The sequence below is a fragment of the Harpia harpyja genome, chromosome 5 (assembly GCF_026419915.1).
Source record: "Harpia harpyja isolate bHarHar1 chromosome 5, bHarHar1 primary haplotype, whole genome shotgun sequence".
NCBI lineage: Eukaryota > Metazoa > Chordata > Aves > Accipitriformes > Accipitridae > Harpia > Harpia harpyja.
Window position 1 is genome coordinate 33,120,972 of NC_068944.1, and position 26,161 is coordinate 33,147,132.

A 26,161-nucleotide genomic window follows, 5' to 3' on the forward strand; every position below is an offset into this window, starting at 1 on the left:
CCAAACTGTGTACTCTGCCTTCACTTCATGATGAGTAAGAAGGGAAAAAAAAAAAAAAAAAAATCAATCTATTCACTTATTTGAAGAGATCTTGGAATACTCAGTGGTCATCCGAAAAGAAGAAAAGGTATTCTTTCTCTGAAAAGGCTCATCATTAGATATTCCTGAGAGACAGATGTGTAAGTTATCTTCATCCATGCTTCTTACAACAGTTGATAAGAAATCACATATCAAAGATAATGATCAGGAATCATTTTTTATAAGGCAGCTTTACTAAAGGATGTTGGTGGGACAAGAACCCAGTGCCAACACAGTGTGTACTGAGAACAACCCTGCTGAAAATTAGTGTGTACACAGTAGGTATAAGCATGTCCCAGACTGTTGTCAGAATGATGGCATTTGGTATGACCATTCTAGGCATCTTCTGTCTACTAATCACATTGAAAGTAGTCACTAAGACTGGTACACTCTTTTTTAGGTATGCCCAAGAGTTCAAGGGAAAGGTTAAGTTTTCAGCCTCCAAAGTATGAGACAGGCCAAGAAGTAGAATAACAACAGTCTTTTGCTAGTTCCACATACATTTTCTTCCTCAGCCATGAACAGAGAGATGTAAGGAAATGAGTAGGCCTTCTTGGACACTGTAAGGTGCTTTGTTAACACTCAAGACACAACAGATTTAGCAGCACAGGTCACTAAGATCTAAAAAGCTGCACTTGCTGTGCAGCTGCTTCTAAAAGGGTCAGGGGGAAGCGCACCATAAAGAAACACCCAACACCCAACATCTGAAGAAGGATCAAAAGGAGAAACTAATAAGGTGTTAGGGGAAGTCAGTGAATCAGTTTGATGGCCGAGGTTATCTCTGAAGCTCTAAGACAAATGTGGCAGGCATTAGCCTCTTAAAAGCAGCTCTGCGAAAACAGAAGCAGGAGAGAATGCTAAGGAGCTCAATTATAACCTGCACACAGGCCATAGCTAAAAGACATATTTGTTGTAGTGTGCTTTGTAGGATACAGACTTGGGAAAGAGGTGACAACTTTTACCCTTAAACTTGAATTGACTGATCCAGCTCATACTACAGCTTCACAAAAACGCTAAATGAAAAGAAGATCCTGTATTTCTGGACAGGCCACAATGGGGAGCTGAGGAAGAACAGGCATTCCTAAACTGCTATTTTCTACTGTCTGATCAAAAAGACATGCTGATTCAGGTCTCTAACCATCATTTGTCCATTGTTTTTCATAAAGCCTAGAAAAATGCCATATTGCAGTACTCTTTTTCTGCCAAATTTGACTTAAACTGGCCAGGAAGAGTCAACAGTTATGACAGAGGATTGACATATGCAGTTATATAAGCCTGATTTTAGTAGTAAAGCTCACAGAGGAAGGAAGGGAGGAAGAGAGGAAGGAAAAAAATCAGTTTTACCCCACTTAAAACAAAATCAACATTTTACCAAAATAGTACATACTTTGTTTTGGTAGTTTCTACTTCTAGGTATAACAATTTTTATTTAACAAAACACTGGAGAATGCGGGCATTGATCCCGCTACCTCTCACATGCTAAGCAAGCGCTCTACCATTTGAGCTAATCCCCCTCTCTCTTACTGTTGACAGGGACCACAAAACTGTGATCTTCAGGGTGTATTTAAAATTGCAGTTCCACACATAAAATAGTTTTCTCTCTTGCTCTGGTCTCTATTCACAAATGAAAACATTCAACTTCGATTCCAAAACAGGTGTCAAGTAATGAATTTGTAGCATTTCATTTAGTATTTTCAAATGAAGTAGTAAGAAACAAGACAAACCAGAAAACCAGGTGTATAAAATAAAAGTTCATTACTTGCAATTCATTAGAGGAAGTACGTTCCAGCGTTTGGTTTTCTCCCCACAAAAGTCAGTTTCTATTTTTTTTTAAATATTATTTTAATTTATTCTAGTCAAACATATGCCAGGATTTAAGAAATAAACCATGTACATCTAAAAAATAAGAACTTATTTTACTTTAAAATTCCAGTTCAATACATGAAAACATATTTTGTAGTTAACTGTTTTTTCTCCAACAACAAACAAAACATACCAGTGGAGAATGCGGGCATCGATCCCGCTACCTCTCGCATGCTAAGCGAGCGCTCTACCATTTGAGCTAATTCCCCCTCACACCACTCTCACCACAACCATGTCTTTTAATAACCACAAATACAAACTGCCTTCCTTTTACTGACTCTGCTCCTTTATCATGGGTAGTAACGCCAGAGCAACCATTCAGAACACTTAGTACCATTTGACCTTGAGCTTGTCTATTTTTTTTGTCCAAGATGACAAACTCCACAAGCACTGTGATAAAGCACTTCATGCTAACTTGCATGACAAACTCACGACCCGCGGCCTTTCAGTGCCACCCAGCTCGCACTAGACTTCTTTGAAGAGGGCAGCTGCTGCTTCTATGTTGAGGGAAGTCACATCACAGACAATGCAGTGGAGCAGCTTGAAGAGAATACAAAACTCGCACTTGCCCCAATGTCCCCTAAGAATACCATCTAGAAACCAAAAGTCAAACCTGATTAAATTGGCTTGTATCAGTTTACATTAGTGTTGCCAAAGAGATGCATCAAAGTGATCTGTGTTAAAGTGTCCTCGTTTCAGCTGGGATAGAGTTAATTGTCTTTCTAGTAGCTGGTACAGTGCTGTTTTGAGTTCAGTATGAGAAGAATGTTGATAACGCTGATGTTTTCAGTTGTTGCTAAGTAATGTTTAGTCTAAAGACAAGGATTTTTCAGCTTCTCATGCCCAGCCAGTGAGAAAGCTGGAGGGGCACAAGGAGTTGGCACAGGACACAGCCGGGGCAGCTGACCCAAACTGGCCAACGGGGTATTCCATACCATGGGACGTCCCATCGAGTATAGGAACTAGGAAGTGGGGGCGGAGAATCGCCGCTTGGGGACTGGCTGGGTGTCGGTCAGCGGGTGGTGAGCAATTGCACTGCGCATCATTTGTACATTCCAATCCTTTTATTATTACTGCTGTCATTTTATTAGCGTTATCATTATTAGTTTCTTCTTTTCTATTAAACCGTTCTTATCTCAACCCACGAGTTGTACTTCTTTTCCCAATTTTCTCCCCCATCCCACTGGGGGGGGGGATGTGTGTGTGAGTGAGTGGCTGCGTGGTGCTTAGTCGCTGGCTGGGGTTAAATCATGACATAAAGTATGTGGACACAAAGCCTTCACAGCTGAAATACCCTAAAGAAATGAAAAAATGGAATTGAGAAGGTCAAGTTATTTTCAGCCATGTAGGTACGGAAGTTCTCCCAATCAAGTGGAGAAATTAGCAAGTTTTACTCATCATCTTACATGAAAACTTACCAATCACAACAAATTCAAGAACACAAAACAATAGGCTGTCAATTACATGAAATACGCATTTTAATCACTGAAAATAGTACTGTTGCAGAGGTCCTTCCTCACCCTTATCTGACCTTGGCATCAAATTTTTTCTGTGAGCTGAATTGTCCGAGCTTTAGGCCTTTTCAGTGGCAGCAGAGTGAGATTTGGGGGTGAAAAATGGAGAGAGGTAATCTTCCGTTTTCTTACTGACTCAGACTGCACAGGGTAGATAAAGAAAACTGTACAAAGAGCTGAACCTTGTGAAATATGATATGGGAAAGTTCCCAGCTGCAGACATGCAGTAGGCCATCACTGAGCCTAAGATGTGTGCCTGTGAGAAGGACTGAAACCACTTTTGCATATTTGTTTTCCCCTTAAGTTTACTCCAGTGAGGTAGATAAAGTCAGTTACAATATATTGCAAGAAACAGTAAGAACAATTTTTTCTGTTTTGTTGTGCAGAGATTGAGGTAAGGCAAAAGAATATTTAAATTCTAGGTGAACGTTTGCAGTGATACTGTGGGTTTAGTTCCACATCTTGGCCTGAATCTGGATCGTGATAGATTTGAAGTACTACCTTACTTTAGACAAGCTGTAACTAGCTGATGCTAAATTTCATAATTTATTTTCTTTTGACTGGATGCTGCCATCCAGTAAGTTAAATCCATTAGGGAAAACCACCAGCGCATGTACTGTTGGATTACTGCACACATTTTACTTCACTAGCAGAACTTACTTTTCTGCATTTAAACAGAAAGTGAGAAATCTTTTATTGTATCTTTTTCATTGCCTTTGTTGTTTAATAGTATGTCAGTGTAACCACTCTCACTGTAAACTACATTTTCCTTCTTTAAATCCAGAAAGCAATCCTTGATTTAATAACCTGGGAATAGAGCTTTGCCAATGTGCTTCTTACTGAAAGTCACTTAGTGTAACTACACTTGAATTTTTATATTTCTGAAATGTTTTTAGTAACCCCATATATTTAAGATGCAATACTATTTTAACTGAATCATCCAAGTCAATACAAAAAGGTAGAAATACCTAGAATATAACTTAGGAAGATATAAATGAATACTTTCTCTCCATGAACTATGATAAACATGAACTTTTAAACCATTGTATTTACCATTTACATACAGCTAATTAGAAAATAAAGTTGGAAAAGAAAATAAAAAGACTTGGAAAACAAGAAGAAAAATCTCATTGCCCTTCAGTGACTTTTACCAGTATACTTTATAGACTTACAAGTCTTTTGGTATCTGCATTGTAACAGAGGAAAAAAAGTAGTTCTCTCTCCTTCCTCAATAAACACTAGAGGAGGCTTTGTTCAGGAAAGTAAGTGTTGTTTTATCAAATTAACATAGCAGAAAATGCATCAGTGTGCTTCTCATATGTCAAGTGAGTATTCTGACTTCTAAGCTAACAGGCTTTCCACATAAATACAGTGATGATTCAGTGTTATTAAATTAGCAGACTGACTCAACAAAGTAATATCTAAAGCAGCCAAGCCATGATTCAGCAGAAGTAAATGCACCCCTCACGTTGTCAAGCAAGGGGAATTAGCTCAAATGGTAGAGCGCTCGCTTAGCATGCGAGAGGTAGCAGGATCGATGCCCGCATTCTCCAGTGTTTTGAGAGACTGAGAATCTACAGCAGCGTAAGATTTTCTTCCATAAATTGTTTGGGTTTGTAAAAGAAAATATATAGCTAGTAATATATACCATTTCATACAGCAAATAAAACAGGAAAAAATCTCAATCAGCAGACTACATTTGTGAACTCTCTGAAAAATTATTTCTTCACAAAACGACCTAATACTAATGTTATTCTGTAATACAGGAAATAAAATTCACTTCTGTCCCTTACAAATGCATTTAATTTTAATGTGAGCATTTTGTTTGTTTTTAATTACATGAAAAGTTAGTGAAATGCTCTATAAGAAGATGTAAAAGTATGTAGTTGTCTATATAATCATCAGCTCACCATAGAATTACTGTCTCTCCAGCTACCTTGCACCTGTTGTAGCTAGGATGGGCATGACACGCTTGCTCCTAATCTGAGTTTCAAGCGACATTCAATCTCTCACGATTTCACTCAATTTCTTCCTCAAGCCATTATAAGAAAATAATTTGTACTTTAAAAAAAATGCTCATCTTTGATCAACATTAACAATTTAAATCATTCATATTGTGCATGTGCTTCTTAAAATTGACTAATTTTAATCCTTACAAAACTGCTACAGAAAAATGCATCTAAATTTAAAATAGCCCCACAAAGTAAGGTAGTATAAACAGGGAACTAATATTGCACCACAGCAAAAAATCAGAAGAAACAGCGGTATCTGTCAGTGTGCTTGTGTTTCATTCTTTAAAACCCATTAATAGGAATTTATTTCTTTTTTTGTGCAGGCAGTTACACTAATTTTAGACAAAATAGAAGTTTACAAGCCTCTCTTCTCCAAAACAGCAAAAAAATTACAACTGGTAACTGAAAAAAATGAAGTAATGGTCACAGTAGTGTTACTTAAAAGTAACGCGGTTAAGTCGCAAATGGAGAATGCGGGCATCGATCCCGCTACCTCTCGCATGCTAAGCGAGCGCTCTACCATTTGAGCTAATTCCCCCTGTAAAATACAGCCTGTTTACTGTCCCTTCCTACTTTCGTGTTTCTCACTGACAGAATAACCCACAAATTATACTGAAATTTGCTCTGCTCTCTCAAGTACAAACAAAACTTTCTCCCCCAAATCACATTGATTCTCCACCCAAAAATCACACTGGTAGCTGGGCAGTTAGAGCCCACTGCTGGAGTTCTAATCCCTTACCGAAGTTACCTGTAGGCAATAACAGAACACAACTTTCTAGTGAAATGCAGAAACAATTACGTCTTTCTTAAAGCACACTACTTTTGACAGCCTTAGAGGGAATTTTGCCTAACATGAAATCTGTACTCCTTGATGTAACAGCACGTGTTTTATTCAGCTGAGCTGCATCTGGATAACAGAAGGTCTACGTTTCCAAGCAACTGCAGATTTATGTTCAAACCAAACAATGATGACTGCTTAGAGAAATCAGGATATATTTAAAGATTATATTTTTCTAAAATATATTTTTCCTATTTGTAATCCCTAGGTGGACTAGAATCAGATAAATTACTTTACCCATTTCCACATTTTACAATATAATAGATGTGACCGAATAGGTAGAGTTCTTCCAGTTCTTTCTTTTGTGGCAATGGAGTCTGGGCCTAAGTTAAAAAAAGGGAAAAAAGAAAAAAAAAAAAAAAAAGCACTCAGGCAAATGGAACACCGGAAAACAAAGTAATAGTTCACATTATTTATTTCCATCTCTCAGGAATTCTTAAGGTGTGACTACATCACCAGATAAAGACTCACACATACATGTAAAAATCAAGAATACATAATTAAAATGTAAAAAAAAAAAAAAAAATCACAGCTATAATGAAACAGCAGTGAAAATGCTGTTCAGTGGTTTTGCTTCAGCTCTGCAAGATCAGAGTCAGAAAACACAAAGAATGTAGGGTCTCCAATATTTCCTGTTATTTGAAGTTATGTACTAAGGTCTTCTACCTTTGAAAGTCGCATTTAGAGAAAAAAGAAGTAACTGTTTATGATTTCACACTATCATAAAATAGAAATAAAGTAAGCAAAAGAGATCTACTTTGCTAGAACTGGAACACGCAGATTTGTTGACCTAATGTGACTGACACATCACGACCACCATGTATCAACACACTTCATGTGTTTCAGCTTCTTACTTCCTCTATCTCTATATATTGTCATTTAACTTGGAGGACTGAAGCCATATCCCGCGTATTTAGATTTGCACAAATAGCTGCTGATTCAGAGTGCTGGGAATTATGGTCAACTAACTGTTCATTAGTCAGAAAATAACACTGAAATAGATAAAAAGAAGAAATAGCAGGCAGTAATGGAAAGACACACAACTGACCCTAAGAAAAGGAACCTTGGGGAATCCTTGTAAAAAGAGGAAGGGGAATTTGAGTCAACCCTTCAGAAATCTTGTAATGTCTGGGACTTTCTTTTGCTTTGATTCTAAAAAAAAAAAAGGCAAGAGAGAATTGTGAACTTTTATGTAATACTGTAAATATAGTACATCTTTGCCTTTCAGGAAAAAAGAGTATCTGAAATTAAATTTATTAAATAACTCTAGAAACAACTCTCTTGCAGTTTCTTTCTTGATTTGCCCAAGATCCTTTAAGACACATGAATCACACTGACATATAAAGATCTTTCAATTCTCTCCTCTCCAAGGACTCAGTGATCTCAGAAAGTACAATAACCAAACTCCAGTCTTTACAGGACATCTAGGTTAATACCCGAATAACACATATTTGATTTTTTTAATAACTGGGATTATACTTGCGTCCATGAAATAAACCAGAGTATCAAATTTTAGAACATTTTACTGAGCCAATATTTAAAGAGTACATCCTAAGTCATCCTCCGCATATACAGTTCTTGCCGTGCCATATATAATTCAACAATAACATCTGTGGAAGTTCTCTGCAGTCAGCAACTCAGTACTTAGCCATAACCAAAAGTTACAGATTCAGAGACAGTGGAGGTTTATTAGACAGTATCAAATCCCTCAAAGTCAACCTGTATGTAATCATGCTTTAAAAATATTTGACCATCCTAACTCTAACACAGAAAACTTTTTGTGTGGCATTTCCTCCAGACTGTCACCTGTTCAACCCTGATAATTAAGCTCCTTGCCATTGTGCTCTTCCAACTTAGATCAGACTTTCAAATGCATTACCCAAACTTTTTTTTTTTCCTCCAGAAGATCCCAGACAGCATGGTATTGTGGCATTAGGACTAGCAGAATCTCAGAAAGGGAGGAAAAAAGGTGGTAGCAGAAAAACATTTAAAGCAGAACATCTCAAGTTTACATTTGTACATGTATGAATGGTTTTACTACTGTAGAAAGTTCTAACTGTAGAAAGGATGGGGATACTCTGTGAAGGTACTTCTGGCTTTCTAATGCAACACCACTCCCTCATTACTTTTCTTGCAGTTCCATTCACAGCATAAGACAATTTCTGAATGACTGCGGGTTTTTTCTGAACCTTTGGCTTTCTTGTCTGAGCAACCTACATCAACCTTTAGCAATACAAGTCCCTTCTTCTTTTTCCTTTGCCCATTATGGTATCTGTAATTTCTGACACCATGAGCACAGAACTCTTAAATGTAGACAAAAGATTTCAGGAACCTCACAGCACAACGTGGCTCAGAATTTGCAGTGCTTCAAAAGACAGTGCAGAAAACCTCTAAGCAGCTTAATTAGGGGTAGCCCAAGTAGGCCTGCAGTTGCAAATTCACTGTTAAGATAAAACAGCAGCAGCAGTTTAAGACAAATACAGTGCTTTTTTTATCCAAAGGTACTCTGGGAATATTATTATTTTAGGAATGTAAACCAATTATCATAACAAAAGGAATAGAAAACATAATCTTCCAGAGAAGGCAGGAATACCAAAGAGGTGAAGAAGAAGCAGCAAGACACTAATTATCATTGACCAGAGAAAGAAGAGATAGAATTCACAAGCTAGCACTCCTATTAAATCCTATAAATCACTAACACTAACCTCACTTTCTGAAATCGTCAGATGCTGCTGCAGCATCCAAGATGCCAACTCCCTCTTTCGCACCAAGAGCTCTGAAACGTCCAGAAGTTACTTTGCTTAGTCATATTTTAACTAGAAACACAGCACTTCTGGTTATGATGAAAACATTCCAGAACACCAGTGACTAAATCCCACTTTCAGAAGTGACTCAGAGTTATACCACAATTATGGCACTATACATTTCAGTACACTACAGAAACAAAATAGCTTTAAATGAGTTGGCTTGATTACTAAAAATCCCACTCAATATTTTACCCTGTTTTAGCAAGAATGCCTTCTGCTCTCTGTATAATTGACAAAAATAGGTGATCTAAAATCACTTACAGACAAAAAGCATGATTTTCCTCCAAACAGGAATACGTAACTCTACGGTTTGCACTTCAAAGCAATTAAAAAAACCCACACCACCCCCCCCCCAAACCAACTGTAAGTAACCCTTACAGATTTTCATTTGTGGTTGGTTGGTTGGGTTTTTTTTTCCTAGTATTCCTTCAGAACAGAAATCACTGAAGTCTTAAAAACACCTATGTTGTAAACCAACCAACCAAACAGAACCCTTCTAATTCTGTTTGCATTAGGCTTGTATGAACACAGCCCAGGCAGGAACAAGGCTTCATCATGCCAGCTTTTGAATGGCAAAGCACATCTACATGGCTTAATTAAGGGAAGCACCAAGCAGGCTTACAACTGCACACAAACTGGCAAGTACTGCTGCCCATGAAACTTTTTAATTTGTTACTAATCAGCGGTACTCTTAAGGCTTTAACACAGCAAGTGGGAGAAAACTTACTTAAAATCAAACAAACCCCAGAACTATCTATAAATTAAGCAGTGACAAAATAACCTACAGACAGCTACAATATGTTCAATTCATTCTTTTAGACAGCCTAACCTTCATGTTGATAGATTTATCATTAAAATGAAACAAATAATTATGTCTCCAGTTCTGTATCCAAATCTGTATTTAAAGCATTGAAGGAAATCTGTTCTGGACCTCAGAAATAATTTTAGAGAAAATCATTATCAAAATATGGAATTAGGCAACAAAACCAACACCCTCCTTTGGGAAAAGCAAAGCAAAACAACAAAACAGTACTGTAAATCACACAAAAAGCCACACAGCAGGTCTTGAGTCAGAAGAAACCTCCTCCCAGAACTATTGCTGTTCTTTATGGCCACAATAAGAAAACTTGATTTGTTGATGAAGATTTTACTGATCTCTCACAAAATTTTACCTCCATTTTACTGTCATTCATTGTTTTATATCCAAACCACAGGACAAAAACATGCTAAAAAAAACCCCAAACAACTAACCAACCAAAAAAACCAGCAAAAAAACCCCCTAACCTCGAAAGATTTGCTACTTTTAGTAATATTTGCCACTGCCATTACCCTGTTTGAGGAAAATCAGTGCAGTCCATCTGGGAGGTAATGTATCAGTACAGTACAATACTGTAATATTGATCAAGGAATCAATGCTGGAAACAGCTTAGCCAGGCAACCTAAGTAACTTCAGTTAGCATTAGCAGCCGCAACAGAAGCCTGCAAGGGCCCAAATAATTCATGTTAAATATGCTGCTTTTGTAAGAAGTACAAAACTATAATGTTCTTTGTGTGTATTTACCAGATTGGCATTTAAGTTAACCTAGTGCTAAGGAGGCAGTGAGCTGACATCTCAACTCAGAGAGAGATCAGACTATCCTTTTATGCTACTCTGGAATCTCTATCTGACCACACAAAAATCACCATCGTGATTTCAACCCATAACAACCCAAACCTGAAAATTGAAGTACTGAGCAGACATCCAAGTTATCATTCTCTTTCTCTAAAAGTACCAATGGTTTTTAAATTTCTGTCCCGATAATCATAAGGCTTCCATATTGGTGAAGATTTCATTATGTTTCCAGATGGGAAAACTGTAAGTCATATATTAATACGATTATGCATTTTGGTCTCTTTTTTAGGAAAATGGCTATATTCACATCACCACTTCCTCCTCTGATTTTTTTGGAAGACCTGACATCTCTACCAACTTCATGAGCGTTTCAAAAGAGTTTCAACATCACAGGGCTCGTGTACAATGCCCTCCTTGAACTAAGATGGCAATATAGAAAAACTATATTATTCATTTTACATACCATCCAGCTTCAGATACTCCTTCCAAACAGTTTAATAATAGCCAAAAAAGGCTGTTATAAAAGCAGTGAGGTTGACTATGCCTGAATCCAAATGGATCTGCAACCTTTGTCTTCTAAATCAGCACTGTAATGATCCAAATTTTCTCCACATTCCCTGTTAACTCCAGAAAGGAGAGGATGTGTGCTGGTTACACCTAGAGCTCTGCACAGGCTGCCTGGCTCATGAGCTATCACTAAGCAGCACATACAGCATTTTCCTCATGTTCCTTTAGAGGCTCTGCAGAGCCATTGATTTCCACAAAACACTGGACATTTATCTTTCAGATTTTTAACCACTTTTCACTTTTGGTGCAGAAGTTACCAGGGGTGGGAGTGACAAAGATTTCCCTCGTTTAGAAGAAGACTGAAGAAGATTTAAGATTCCTAAATCCTGTGGATTTTACTAAGGAGCAGAACTATCTATTCACTAAATGAGAATTTCTCCAGAACCTCATCCAAACAAACAAAGCAGAAAAAGACCTGAGGAGCTGATTATACAGAATGAGCTGAAAAATATGTTTGGCTGCAATGTTCAAAGATTAGAGGTTTAAGGCACACACAACTCAATGAAATCCAGTGTATGTTTAGCATTTGATTACTTAGGTCCATATTAAAATCTGAGAGCTTGTCTTTTTTTAATTTATATACCACCACACTATACAGTCATTTTAGCATTAGAACAAAGAAACCAGACCTATCAGTAGAAGAGCTGCGTTCACTGATGAAGCTACCTGCTTACAGTGTACTCAAAACACAGGTATAGCACAGAACCATCACAACCAAGCTGAATTAAAACCAAAAAGTTTAAGTTAGCACCCACTTCGACAAGTTCTTCAACCCACGTCATCCTCCTCCGATTTGATTCTTCCACTTCTTTCTTGGGCTCAATGATGCACTCTTGAGTGAACTCTGGCTGAATAGTATCAGAAAAAAAATAAAACAACAGCTACTAAATTTTTACTAATAGAATGTAAGATTCGTGTTGTAGCAGGCGTTGAGAGCGACCGAAGGAGAGCTGGAGCCCGAGCCATGGTAGCGCAGTGCAGCAGTAGGAAGCGCCCCAGAAGAACCTACAAAACTACCCCCTCTCCTGCGGAACAGCACCACCCACTGCACCTCCTCCTTCAAGCAAGCACCCCCATGACCTCAAAACGAGTTTTCGTGAGACCCGCTAAAGCAACCATCACGACCAGAAAACCCCTGAGTAAAAGGCTGCAAACAAACCTCCTCCGCCGGCTTTGTCTTTCGACGGTCTCAGCCCGCTCTGGCTCAGGGTGACAACAACCCCCTCGCAGCGGCCCCGGCCCGCAGGTTCCCGCCTCCCCGCCCCCTCAGGGCCCGCCCTTCCTCTGCCCTTCCCGGGCACCGAGCGCCCCCGCCCAGTGCTAGAACCTTCTGCGGCGGCGCGTGCTTTCGCCTCTCCCCCCCCCCCCCCCCAGCGGCCACGCGCTCCCTCGGGCAACTGCCGTCCCGTGTCGTCGTCGTCCCCCCTCCCCCGCCGTTTGTTGTTGTTGGGGTTTTTTTTTTTCTAACTTAAATATAAATGGCGCGGTGAGGAGGCTGTGCTGGGAGGTTTGCTGTTGTGTGAAGAGGGGGATGCTGTAGCTCGGTCCCCTTCCCAGTCCTTCAGGCTGTCGTTGGGATGGCGAGTGAGTCTTCAAAAGAAAAGCCTCGCCTGTGTGGTGAGCCTGCCTGGTGGCCAGCTCTGGTGTTCCCTCCTGAGCCACCCGGTGCTAAACTTCCCTTCTGTATCAAGGAAGGGAGAAGACAGTGTTGGAAAGAGTGGATCTTGTAGATTTCACAGATGCAATGGCTGTAAGTAACAGGAGTAACAGCTGAGTGGGTATGCCTTTAAATCTAATTTTTCTTTTGGACTGTAAATTCATGATTAGGGTTGTGCTCGTGCATTATCCTAGGCATGGCTTTGAGGGTGGAGGTTGGAAAAAGTAATTAAAAATATGTATATGGGTCTGTGTTTAAGGAGGGCAAAATTCTTACCTTAAAACCACATTCCTGGTAGTTTCTAGCACTTGAGAGCATGACTTTCAAATAACTTATAAAACATAATATATATTTTCCTGTCATTCTCCTTTTTTTCTTTAAGACATTATAAAATTTAAGGCTCGTTTGCAACTGTAAAAGCTTCTCCTGTCTTACGAAAAGATCGTGGCCTCTGAACCTTTGACACCAAACATCAGGTTACCTGCTAACAAAAAAAGCAGTTTTATTAGAAGATGGGAAAACCCACCTTTGATTTATCCTGCTAGCGGGCTTGGTGAAATTCTGTAGGCTAAGCTGCTGCAGCTTGCACCCTTCTTCCTCAGTTCCTTGGAGTCTCTGAAGCTTTGGCAGTAACCCATCTCCTGTGCATTTGTAATCGTTATCTTTGCATATTGCTAGATATTTTTCCTGAAAAAAAGTAGAAGGAAAACAGGAATTCAAAAATTCCTTTCAGCAAGAGCTGAGCTACTTTCCTGGTGGCAAAAGTCTTTCTGTAGCTTGAGTGCTCCTTTTGCTAAACGTTGTTAGTAAAATTACAGCTACACTTCTCAAATGAATAAAAGGTTATGAAAAAAATGTTAATGGTATTGGACAACCTGAAACAAGATCAATGCAGACTTTGAGTTGTTTACCAGTCATTTAAGACTATAGCAGCATTTGAATTGATAGTAGCCATCTCTGAAGAACTTTCTGTGAGGAAAGCTTTATCTCTTCTGAAAATAAAGACAAAGTGGGTTTGGTTTTTTTAGTCCTTTTATTTTAGAATAACAATGCTTAACCAGGAAGTTACTCAGGAATGCCTAGTCTAAATATGCTCTTTGTCATCACTGCTAAAAATGATTGACCTTTACCATGGAATAATTAGTGTTGTTTAGCTACCTCACTCTAAATTCCTACAGATGATCAAGTAAGCAGGTGCTGTTTAGGCCCAGATGAGAGTCCAAAGGTGATTGATTCTGCATAAATATGATCACGTAAAAAACCCCACGTGCCTTACTTCAGTTGCATTTTCTATCACAGTTTCTAATACAAATTAAATGCTTGTGATAAGAAAGCTTCCCCAAGTGAGAAATACAGTTGCAGCTTTTGTAGCTTTCTTTATAACTATCCAAAGACTTGACTTCTGGGTTGAATTTTTTTGTTGAAGTCTGGTTTGACAGTTAGGTGCAGCTGATGATGCCTTCCAAGGGTCTCCTTAAGCTTTGTTACCAGTAGTTGATCAATTGTTTTAATTAACTTTGAGAAAGAACTAGGAGTTCTTGAGATACACAAAGTTAAAATGTTTTCTACCTAGTGTTTTCAACACAGAAAACATGCTGAAGCATCTATGCATGTTCTAGCAGCTGCCATGGAAAAATGAATTATTTATATGGCCTTGCTTCACAAGTTTTACAAATACATCAATTTCATGCTGTTTTTCATCTTTAAAACATTCTACAAACATTAAAAAAAAAACCTATATACAATCATTCACACACACTACACCCCCACCCACCCCACCCCCCTCCACCTCCCCCCAGATTTATTGTTTTCAACTCTGGCAGGACTAGCTTTAGTATTAAAAAAAAAAAAAAAAATCATCTGACAGCTTAGACTTACAGATGGCCATAAACTCACAGCAGCTTTATTTCTGATTATTACTCTCACTTGCACCATTCATGCTTTTAGAGATGACAACTATGGTTTTTTTCTGAATACCATTATTCTTTCTTCCCCTTTCTATTTTCTTGTGGCTGGCACCATCACGAAGTCTATAGCAAATCAGTGCTGAAGCTTGTCAAGCACCGAGTGAATACTGCCACGCAGAGTAAAGACAGTGGGTTACCTTCAGTTATTCCTACTTTGGGTTGCCACCTGCCAAAGAGTCCAGCTCCAGGAACAACTGAAGGGAGCTCCATCCAAGCTATCGGTCATGTGTCAGGGCTAATGTACATAAACCAGCAGATCCAGTGTCGCCAGAAGCCTGTAAGATGGTGTGAAAACAAGCCTGGCCACTTAGAAACCAGTCAGGTGGCAATCAACTCTACTCACACTCTGGTTTGATTTCCCCTTAGCCTGGCTTAGACTTGATGGATGAATAACACCTCCTATTCTGCTGTGGAGTGACTTATTTAGCAAAGACAATTTAGCAAAGAGTTGCTGTCTGGTGTAGTGCCAACAGCACAACAACAATCTAATATGTAAATTAAGATGTTTAAGTCACCATGTGGAAGACTATAGGCTATATAATTTGGCTGTATGTGCAAGAGTATATATAGCTTATGGAGAAGAGCATGAATGCACACTACTATGTCAAATCAGGTGGAGTTTGTAAACTCTCCTCACCCTACAGAGAACCAGGGTGCCAGTGCTCTTGCTGGGTACATTGCGTCACAGGTGGTAGCAAGCTTATGTTTCAAAGAGATACCCGAGAGTCTTACGCTGTTAAAATAACAAGTGGGGGAAGGATGTAAAGTGGAACTCAGCCTGGGTTTGTCAACTACATGCATGTGCAAGTTGTTACGACCTCCTTCACGCCATGGTTGAGCTCAAGTTTGAGGCTGTCTGTTGAGAGCTTGCTAGTTAGTCCCTCTCCTGGCGCCCTGATCACACCCTTCCTTCCATCTATGCTTCGAGCTGTGTGCTGGGTTCAGGGAAGGAAGCGGCAGTAACGGGGCGGGGGTCAGGGAGGGATGGGAGAGAGGCGGGCGGGTGGCAGGGGGATGGGGGAATACCGAGGGCAAGGCTTTGGTGGAAGGGGAGAGGGCAGTTCGGAGGAACGAGGGAAGCAAACGCAGCCGTAGAGCGGCAGAAGACGAGGCCCTGGGCCAGGTCCGTGGGGCAGCGCAGCTGCAGGAGAGATGGCCGAGGCCCGGGGGCGAGCGCCGGGCAGCGCGGGCGCGGAGAGACCGCCAGCCGGCCGAGGCCCCTCCGCTCCCCGGGCCGGCGGGAGGCGGGACGGCCTAGCCCTCGCTGCTCCGGGGGCGGGGGGGGGGGGGCAGCGCCGCTTGCTGGGGCGAGGGCGCTGCGCATGCGCCGGACCCCCGGCGGCTGGAGGCAGCCGGTGTGGCAGAGGTGGGCCTGCTGATTAAGCTGGTGTCATTTTTCCAACTTTCTGACAAATACCGGAAGGAGGACTTACGCAGTCAGGACCTTTTTCCAAGTATACCAGTTGATACTACGCTAGTAGTAGCAATCGATAACTGTCTCTCTAATAGGCATTTTGAGTTAAATACTTGCTGTAGGCAAGTAAAGGTAAAAATTAAAATGTGAAAGGTGGCCTATTACCATACATCGTTATGTTCCACGTCTATGATGTAGGCTTTATGGTCAGTGTCAAGTCATGCAAGCGTTTGTCATGCTTGGGTGTGTTCATTTTTCAAAAAGTCTGTTTTAAGGCCGTTTAAAGTAGTGCATTAATTATAGGAAAGTGTATTTGGTGAGGTAATAAATAAGAAAAATATGGTAATAAATAAGGAAAATACAGATACATTTTAATTTCACTTGACTCTGTCACCCCAGAGAAGCCAGACTCCTTCCAAAAGGATGTGTGTGTATATACACCCACAAATATATATACATATGTATAAGCTTTGACTATAAAACTCTGTTTCAATCAAGCATATCATATTTTTCACTTATTAAACATTTTCTGAGCCATTTTTTTCATGTGTATGCCTTGAAAACTGGAAAGAACATGGGTTTCCTTGTTGAATTTGAAACAGTTGTTCAGTAATGGTTGGGGTTTTTTTCAGTAACACATCTGGTTTCTCATAAATAACTCAATCTGTTGGAGAGCTTCTTGTATGAAAACAGCTAAATAACAAAGATTGTGCTTTAGCTAACAAAGATAAAAGAGATTAATAAGATTATTGTGGTAGTGTACATGCTGAAAGATGCATCACATGATTCCAGCTGTGAGTTGCAATCAGTTGTTGGTGAGTGGAAAGAATGACTCAGCAAGAAACAATGAATTTATAATCAAACATGGTTGCATTGTAGTGCTTGGCAAGTCTAGAGTGTGTAAGTATAAGTTTCAAAGCTTTTTTTTTTATGTGGGGAATTAGCTCAAATGGTAGAGCGCTCGCTTAGCATGCGAGAGGTAGCGGGATCGATGCCCGCATTCTCCAGTGTACATTTTCAACATTTATTTCATTACAAACTAAACAGCAGCATTTAAAAATATTTCCTATTTACACTTAATTTTTCTTGTATAACGGTGTAAAGAAACCTGAGAGAATTGTAATCTAAAAAAAGTTAAAACGTTGTTTTAAATGTTTTTTTTTCAAAGTCATGTTTGCTCTTTTGCATACAGGGAGAAAATAATACAGTCTGTGCATGAAATAACAACACTTACTGACATTTTAATACAATAATAAAAGACATGAACAAATTGTAGAGAAAAATAAATGAGGGATTTTTTAATGTGTCCTTAAATCTTCGGTTTATGATTTCATTCGGTAGTTAAATTTATATTTTATATTATTGTTCAGTGTATAAGGAATAAAATTTTGTATTTCTGTTGTAATACGCATTATTTTTGTTCTGTTTTGGTTATGTAGGCTATTTATTAGAAACAGTGGGCTAGAATATTCTATAACTCTTGTTAGTCCTGGTGGCAAGATTGTGTCCTTGGCTCGTGAATTTTCACATCTGTGAAATACCATGGAAATTTTCTCTGTAAATCTATGCTTGCACATTTTAAGTCTTCATGAGTCTTTTTAAAATTCTGATTGGATTTTCTTACTTGCTCATTCTGGTATTTAACTGCTTGTAGTTTCAGGTTGAGGCAGCATGAGGAAGTGAGCAAAATGTACTTCCTATAAATACAGTGAATTTGTGCAATCAGGATCTCGGGAGTACACATATTAAAACAAATAGAAATCAGGAAACAAAAATTATGAATTGAGTTTCCAGTTAAGGAAGGAGGAGATACTGTGTGCATGGATGTGTGAGTAGCACCTGTGGATAAAGTAAGGGAGCTCGGAGATTCTCCCGTGACATGACAAGAAGGGAGTTAACCTCTGGATGGATGGCATAAAAATTGAATTTGCTCATTTGTCTCCTGTCCTCCACAGACTGGAGAAAAAAGAGGTATTATGACTTTAAGACTGCTAGATGCTTGTTAAAATGAAGCCTACTGGAGAGAAAAGTGTTATGGTCTCCAGGAGTCCTCCCTGGGCTCAGGTAATGATTTAAATGTCCATTTGCTTGGAATGAGATGCTATAGTAGTTTTCTATGTGATTATTATTGCTTCTATGTTTTCTGTGTTTACGTTACTCCTTAATACCTGACTCTGTGCTTTTAAAGAGGATGAGTAATGTTGCTCTTCTCTGCTAAGTTGTGCACTGATGAAATGAGAGAATTCAGCAGGGCTCTGTACAGGTGCAGTCTGCAATCATGCACAGAACTACGGCTTTTGACTGTAAGCTCTCTAGACTAATGACTGTTTGTTACATTTATGCCCAGATTCCTATAACGGGGCTCTTCTGTCTGTTAGGGCTTGTAAACGCACCATGATATGAACAGAAGTAAGAGCTTTTTCTCACCCCATGTGGTGTTTTATGTACTTACTTTTTAGGTAAACTATCTTGTGAAGAATTTACTGGATTGAGAGAAGCAAGGGTCCTAGCCCCCAGAAGCACTGCCTGTGGGAGGAAGTTACCTGATGATGGGTAAGTGGTTTCCAGAGCCCTGTGTCAAAGGAATGACTACTCTGGGTCTGTCTGTGCTTTTCTGAGTCAGAAGTTGCATAGAGATATCCTGTGTAAAGAACCATGAAGGAATTCAACTTTGTTTGACTTTGTTTTTATTGTTGCCATTCACACAGACTTATGTCTTCTGTAATACCGTGCTTAAATGAGTTACACAAGTTAGTTATTCATTCTGTGAAAAATGGCTTGTACTAAACTTGCTGGAAGATACTGTTATTCTGTGTCTGTGTTTGTTGTAGTCTGAGAAAGGGGAATAATTACTTCTTACTTGTCTTTAATCAATACTTTGTTCCAAATATTACTTAGAAAATCTTTCCAGGGGTGGGATGGAGCTTGAGGACCATCATCTGGCAACTCTGGAGACAGTGTTTTACAGCAAGAGGGCCATTTGTAGAATCTGCAGCCAAAAATCTCAACTCTGTGACAAGCTTCTTTTGAATAAATTTATTCCACAACATGATCATAGATTGGTTTTTGGAGCTGAGCAGACTGCAGTTTTAAGTTTTCTTACAAGGGACGCTGTGTGATATTTGACAATAAAGTTTATAAAAGGTTTTTGCTGTAGTGATTACCATCACCTTATTTTGAGCAAGTTGTAAGCAGAAGTTGTATTTCAAATAACTCTTTTCTTTTTGAAGAGGCTGAAAGGTGACTTTGTTACCATGTGTAAGCACTTGATTGTTGGGAAGAAAAGGAACGTAGACCTTTGAATGTGTTCGGCTTCTAGTTGTCAGGTATTTTTCCTCTCAAGTTCAACGTTGCAAAAAATTGCATTTTTTTGCCAGTACACTTACCACAGCATTGGAAGAGTGAAACAAAATAGCTGTTAGTTCCTCACCTGGGCCAGCGACCTTGTGCTTTTTTTCCCTTTTGGCCCCAGTTTTATTTCCTGTGGTTGCAGTTAGTGTTGAAGTAATTTGTTGCTGCTAACCGTAAGGTGGGTCCTACACCTAGCGGACGGGTGTAGACAGAGATGGACCCTGGAGTCCGCTGCGTGCTTTCAGAGGCCGATGGAGCACAAGTCGGCGTTGGCTTGGTAAGCCTGCGGCCGTATTTGTATCGCGTCTCAGAGGAGACGCGGGTGCGCTGTTCGCCGCTAGCGCAGGATCGCCTAGAAGAGAAGGACGCTTACTTCTGAAAAAATCAGCGCACGGCCATCGGGTGGCCATCGTGCCCCTTTCCGGCCGCGGCGCCGGCCTGCGGGTACGGTTCCCGGGTAGGAGGCGCAAGGCGCTGCCGGCAGCGGGTGCCTTCGGCAGAGCTCGGCGCTGGCTCCCGGGGCCGGCCGGCCCGGCAGCTCCAGGCTTGGCGGGCCGCCGCAGCGGGGCAGCCGGAGCTGTCCGGAAAGGGGCCGGAGCTGCCCGGGAAGGGGCTGGCGCCCTCGGGGACCGGCGCCTCCGGCCCCGCCCCCTCCCCTGGGCCCCGCCCCCTCCCCTGGGCCCCGCCCCCGCTGCTCGCGCGCCCTTCCGCGCTCCAGAGCTGCCGCTGCCCTGTGGGAAGTGACGCGCTGCGTCAAGCGGAAGCGACGCGCTTCGCGTGCAGGCCCGGACCGGTGGGGGGGGTTCGGACAAGATGGCTGGATCTACAGGTTTGTGAGGGTGTCTCGGTGGGCCTGGGGCTGGTGCGGGAAAGCGGGGCGTTGGGCTCGTGCTCGGGAGGCGCCCCCGCAAGGGCCGGAGGGGTCTCCTTTCTTGGGGGGGGTGGGGGTTGCCGAGCTGCCTGTGACGGGAGCGGGGAGGAGTTACCTTCTGACAGGGGGAAGAGGAAAGCTACAGCGGCGCCGGGCCGGGTTATGCTCCAGGCACGATGCCTCTCGTCTGTAGGGCAGTGGCACCCCTGTGAGAGCCTGGCCTAAGCGGTGAATGGTGGGAGAAAGGGCTCCGGTTTCCGTAATGAACGTAGTGGGGTGCTGAAGAAGAGAAGACTTTAGCTGCTGAGAGGCAGGAAGGGATAGATGCGTGTGCGTATAGGGAAGGGAGGAGATGTCACTAGCCTGGTAAAAATGCTGGAGGGAAGAGATTTGTACTAAAGATTTGTACCAGTGTACCATCTAGTGAGTACAGAAGTCGTGGTATAGTAGTACCTAAAATAAAGGATTGTCTCTTTCTCCTCTTGATGCAAGGGAAGAGGGGTCAGACCTGTGTTGTGCTTTAGGGCAAAGGTACTTCACTTTGATGGTGACTGCAGCATGGTGGGGAAGAGGAGTGAAACATCTTGCTGTCTTTCACTAGACAGCCATTGGAGCCAGAGGGGCTTTCTTATAGGCAAATGGAAGGGCAAAGAGCTGCAAGTCATCTCGGGAACCCTGTATCAGTAACCAGTATAGCATGTGTGAGCATTTGCATGGCAGAATATTGTGGAAGGTGGAGGTAAAGAAAAGGACAAGAATGTTGCTTCAAGTACTAAATGCAGAAGTTTAAGCAGCACAATTATACTGTCTCAGTTTCATTTCATGAGAGGCTTGAAATACAAAAAGACCTTTCCCCGGTACAAAAAGGTGAAGTCTTCACAGCCTCATTTCTCCTCCTCTCACTCCTGAGACTTTATAAGTGGGATTGACAGAGCTCAGGACAGAGGAGTGAATTGACCTCAGTGGTCAGTCTAGGGTGAACGTTGGCCACTAATTTATACTTCTGCTACCAATCCACTGGATCATTGAGTGATTGAGACTATAACAAAACAGAAGAAACTTCTGTGTATTGAAACTGATCTTGGTACCTTACTGTTTATTTTGTGAAGAGCGCTTGGGCAGATTTTTTGGAGTAGGAGAGTCTGTTCCACTTGGTAACGTGACTTCGGGGATGTGGGATTTACATAGTGGAATTTGGTAAGGTTGCAACAAATTGGGGCATAGAGCAGCTCTTGCAACTCTGTGAAAGAGCAGTCCAAAAAGATACATTATTGCCTATGATAAACTGAGCTAGAATGGATGTATTAGAGAAACTTAAGTATTTATTTGGTGTGGATTACTGCATTTTATTTTGTTAAAATTTACTGACTGACTTCCTGGTGTCTCAGTTTAAAAGGATTTTATTATTACTTTTATTATGCAGCAAATCCAAAAGACTTCAGCTTATGTCTGGGCTCTGGCCTGGGATTTCATATAATGCACAGGAAGTAAAGTTGGCTTAGGTCATGTGCATTGAGTACTAGCATTTGGCATCACAGTCCATTCAGTCTGGCTAGTGTAGAATATCAGTTACTAAAAACCTTGTAAAAAAAGCTATTTTATTCCTACAGAACATTCAACTCTATAAGAAGAAGTATTTTTTGACTAAACTTTCTTAGTTTTACTGCTATAAATGCTCTTCACAGTCTTACATGTGATATTTTAAAATCTCCTATATACACTTACTCAGTGTGGTTGTCTCAGAAATATAGCCACACCTAAAGTTCAAAAAAAGTGGGAGATGTAAAAAACTATTTATACATGTATCTGCTCCAAACAGTGTAAAGTGCTAGTACTGCATGTATGCATTGTTCAAGAAATGAAATCATTCTAGTAAAATGAAGCAAGCAGACAGAATCATCAACAGAACTGCTGGGAAAATTAGTCAGGGCTTCTAAAGCAAAATACTTATTCCTGTGGAGAAAATACTGTTGGCTTTTTATTGGTATATGCATAGATTTGGGCGGGGGAGGAGGGGTGTTCGTTTTGTTCTTTCCACATATTATGCAGAAATTTAGATTTTTAAGACTTCACCCAGAAGAACTGCTCTTGCCAGGAAGCTGTGTTATACTCATTTGTGGAGGAGGGAAGGGAATGATTTGCTATAAACGTGAGATTTAACTCTACCTAGCTCTGTGAATTTAATCTGCTCTTGCTATAAAGTTCAACCTAATCCTTATTTATTTCAGAAAAAATGAATGTTTTGGTTGCATGAAGTCCAGGAATGAAATTCTAGCCCCAAGGAAGTCAACAGCAAAACTTTTACTATGGTCAACTGTCTTAGTTTTATCCCAGAAATTCCTTTCCTGGGGTCATTAGTTCTTTGAACAATCACATAAAAAAGTTATATGCCTTTAACAATAGATAATTTAGTTTGAAAATAGCTGGTCTTTAATGTGTGCTGAGGAAACTGCGTTAGTCAGCATTGTGTTGTTGTCGAATAAGTATCTTACCTGCTTTCTAAAATCACCTTTATTGACTAATTTTACATGTAGGTATTGCATGTCCTAGAAATGGACATTTGTAACCTGCAGTTTGATTGATCTTCTGATATTGCAACTCCTTCTGCTTGAAGTGGGAGCTAGGTTGTTTGTGTGGGTACTGCTGGAGGTCTGGGGAAAAACAAGTCAATTTTTTAAAGAAGAGAACAGCTGTTGTTGGTATAATCAGCCAATTTCATATTGGTTAGCTGGAGATTCATTCTATTAATCTCTTTGAAAATATAGAGCAGAAGATGTAATTAAACATAGTTTCAGGTTAAGAGAAATAGTTTACCAAAGCATGCCATTTAAAATGTCCTGGTTTCAGCTGGGGTAGAGTTAACTGTCTTCCTGGTAGCTGGTACAGTGCTATGTTTTGAGTTCAGTATGCGAAGAATGTTGATAACACTGATGTTTTCAGTTGTTGCTAAGTAGTGTTTAGTCTAAAGTCAAGGATTTTTCAGCTTCTCATGCCCAGCCAGTGAGAAAGCTGGAGGGGCACAAGAAGTTGGCACAGGACACAGCCGGGGCACCTGACCCAAACTGGCCAACGGGGTATTCCATACCATGTGATGTCCCATCGAATATAGGAACTGGGGGAAGTGGGGGCGGAGAATCGCCACTCGGGGACTAGCTGGGTGTCGGTCGGTGGGTGGTGAGCAATTGCACTGTGCATCATTTGTACATTCCAGTCCTTTCATTATTATTGTTGTCATTTTATTAGTGTTATCATTATCATTATTAGTTTCTTCTTTTCTGTTCTATTAAACCGTTCTTATCTCAACCCACAGGTTTTGCTTCTTTTCCCGATTTTCTCCCCCATCCCACTGGGTGGGGGGGAGTGAGTGAGCGGCTGCGTGGTGTTTAGTTGCTGGCTGGGGTTAAACCACAACAAAAATCTCTTGTGTAACTTGAGAAAAAGAAATAGGTCAATAACATCATTAAAAGGAGTTAATTCAGGAGTTAATTTCTGCAGTTCCATAATTTGGGTTTTACTTAAAATTACCTTATGTGTATAGAGTATAGATATATCTATCTAAAATGTGGATGTTCCCTAAAAGCAGTGATCACTTCACTAAGTGGTTAGAATTTATGAGTGAAAAGATGAGAATTAAAGCAGCTGTGTCTAATACTGTGCTCTAACCATGGACTGCTAAAGCTTTTGTCTACTTCCTCTTCAACCGAGAGCTTCAGTAGCTTGGGAGAGGGTGAACAGGCCTAAGTTAGTGAAAATTCCCCTTGGTTTGCTGAAACTCTGCACTCAGGGAAAAAAATCGACTGATCTACAGTCAGCAATTATATGTGATATTCCTGATTTACTTCTAATATGTAGTCACAAGCAACCTTTTTTGAAAGTGTGTTTAATGTCTTTGAAGGAGCACAGCTAGATCCCAAACAAGTATTTTTTTCTGTAAAATCCATACTTCTGATTTCCAGATATTCTAACCTTTAAGAATGAATTGGCTTCTTTGTGCGACTTACGTTGCCCATGCAAAAATATATTTCCCTTTGAATTTATATATGATCAATTCTTTGAAAAGAAATGGCACAATGCTCAATGTCAGTGCCTTGTTTTCTTAACTTTGGTTTTTACTTGTATTTGCAAACATTTAGTGGTGGTGAAAGCAGTTCTAAGTGTGCATGATTGCAGTTGTAAGGAAACTGGTATTAAAAATGAAGGGCTGGAAGTGGCCTTGAGTGCATTCAGTCTAAATCCCTAAGCTGTGAAGCAAGGACTGACTGTATCTTACCTGGTGATTGGGGTTTTTGTTGTTGCTTTTGTTTTGTTTTTAAAGCTTTTTTTTCCTAAAATCCTCCATTGAAAAAGATTGCATAGTGTGAGATAGGGTTTTGTAATACTTTCCCTTAAATCCTTTGCAACTCTTACCCATTCCAAATCAAGCTCATGTCTCTCTGTTCTCTGCTTAGTGGGATAGAGATTGATGGATCACCATACCCTGTGTGGAGACTCCTAGATATTAAATGCCACTCAGAGGAGTACTAAAGGAATTTATTCATAAGTGGGAGGTAGAAGTAATTTTTTAAAGACTATTTTTTCCATACAGGAGATGGTATAATTTAAGCTTTGTATCTAGAAAACTTGTGTGTTAAACTCTGCACAGGTAGGTAGGGTTCTCTTTTCCTCTGACTTGTCTGATGCCTGTTTCTTCCCTCTTCTTTTTTTTTTTCCTTGTGGAGGAAATAGTTGTCTATTTTTTTATCTAGTATGTTTTACCTTCAAGGATGTATTACTCCCACCCTTTTTCTCTATTATGCCTCCATCACATTGTTCACTTATCCAGAACCTGTCCAAGAAGGCAGTTTAAAAGCTGTTTAGAATTTTACAGTCCTCAAATTTTGTTCTTTGTATTTATGTTAGCTCTGTAAGCAGACTTCTTGAAGCTGCAAGTAATCAGACAAAACAAAAGAAGTAAAATACTGTATTCTGCGAGGCAGCAAGCACTCTGTGTGGGGCATTTTTCCATCCTGTCCTATGCACAAGGAATTGCAACTGTGATTGTTCTGCCTGCTTAAAAACATCTTGGCAAGCCGCAAATAATTCAGATGTGCTTCAGTTGGGTTGAGAACAATGTAGCTTACAAATGACTTTTAAACTATATATAAACCATCAGTTCTTTCCAACTTTGTGGCATATATAGGCAAGATACTCTATTTCTTCTCGGAGCTTTGCCTGTACCATTTTCCTGTCTTTGTTGCTGGTATTTTACAACTCTGTTTTTAAATACAAGCCCCAACTTAACGTCTTTCTGCCACAATAGCTGGGTAAGAGTATGCTCACAGGCTAAACATCTTCTAAGATAAAAAAGTGGCCTACTTCATAATCTTCTATTTATTTAAGAGTTTGTTTGAAATTCAAGGATGTTATCAGGCATAGTATTAAAGCCCGTTATCCAAACTATACTGTCCAATCCTGGAAAATTTTAGCCAGGATGAAGATAGAACACACACAGTTTCAGGAAGATATGCCTTTCAGCAGTTGGAGGCAGATGGTCCATACTGTAAATCTAAGTACGGATGAGAAAGCTTCTCGTGTGTGAGTATTAGATTTCCAAGTCTTATGAATAGTTGG

General features: G+C 40.3%; 1 protein-coding gene, 1 long non-coding RNA gene and 3 other non-coding genes across 8 annotated transcripts in view; 2 read left to right on the forward strand and 3 right to left on the reverse strand.

Moving 5' to 3' along the window:
• Positions 1–1,950: 1,950 nt before the first annotated feature.
• Positions 1,951–12,534, reverse strand: LOC128142335 (uncharacterized). The gene is made up of 3 exons (XR_008235352.1): positions 12,451–12,534; positions 12,047–12,139; positions 1,951–2,534 (listed from the first exon to the last, which is right to left on the reverse strand). It is a non-coding gene; the product is annotated as an uncharacterized LOC128142335 (long non-coding RNA).
• On the reverse strand, positions 2,078–2,150 carry TRNAA-AGC (transfer RNA alanine (anticodon AGC)). The gene has a single exon. It is a non-coding gene; the product is annotated as a tRNA-Ala (tRNA).
• Positions 5,933–6,005, reverse strand: TRNAA-AGC (transfer RNA alanine (anticodon AGC)). Its single transcript has one exon. It is a non-coding gene; the product is annotated as a tRNA-Ala (tRNA).
• A 4,729-nt stretch (positions 12,535–17,263) lies between the features above and the next one.
• TRNAA-AGC (transfer RNA alanine (anticodon AGC)) lies at positions 17,264–17,336 on the forward strand. Its single transcript has one exon. It is a non-coding gene; the product is annotated as a tRNA-Ala (tRNA).
• Positions 17,337–20,386: 3,050 nt separating this feature from the next.
• UBE2V2 (ubiquitin conjugating enzyme E2 V2) overlaps positions 20,387–26,161 on the forward strand; it is a 30,078-nt gene continuing 24,303 nt past the window's right edge. For all 4 annotated transcript variants that reach the window (XM_052786972.1, XM_052786969.1, XM_052786968.1 and 1 more), the window contains exon 1: positions 20,387–20,509. In XM_052786972.1, the coding sequence (XP_052642932.1) occupies positions 20,494–20,509 (16 nt within the window). In that variant the 5' untranslated portion in view covers positions 20,387–20,493. The remainder of the gene's footprint in view (positions 20,510–26,161) is intronic.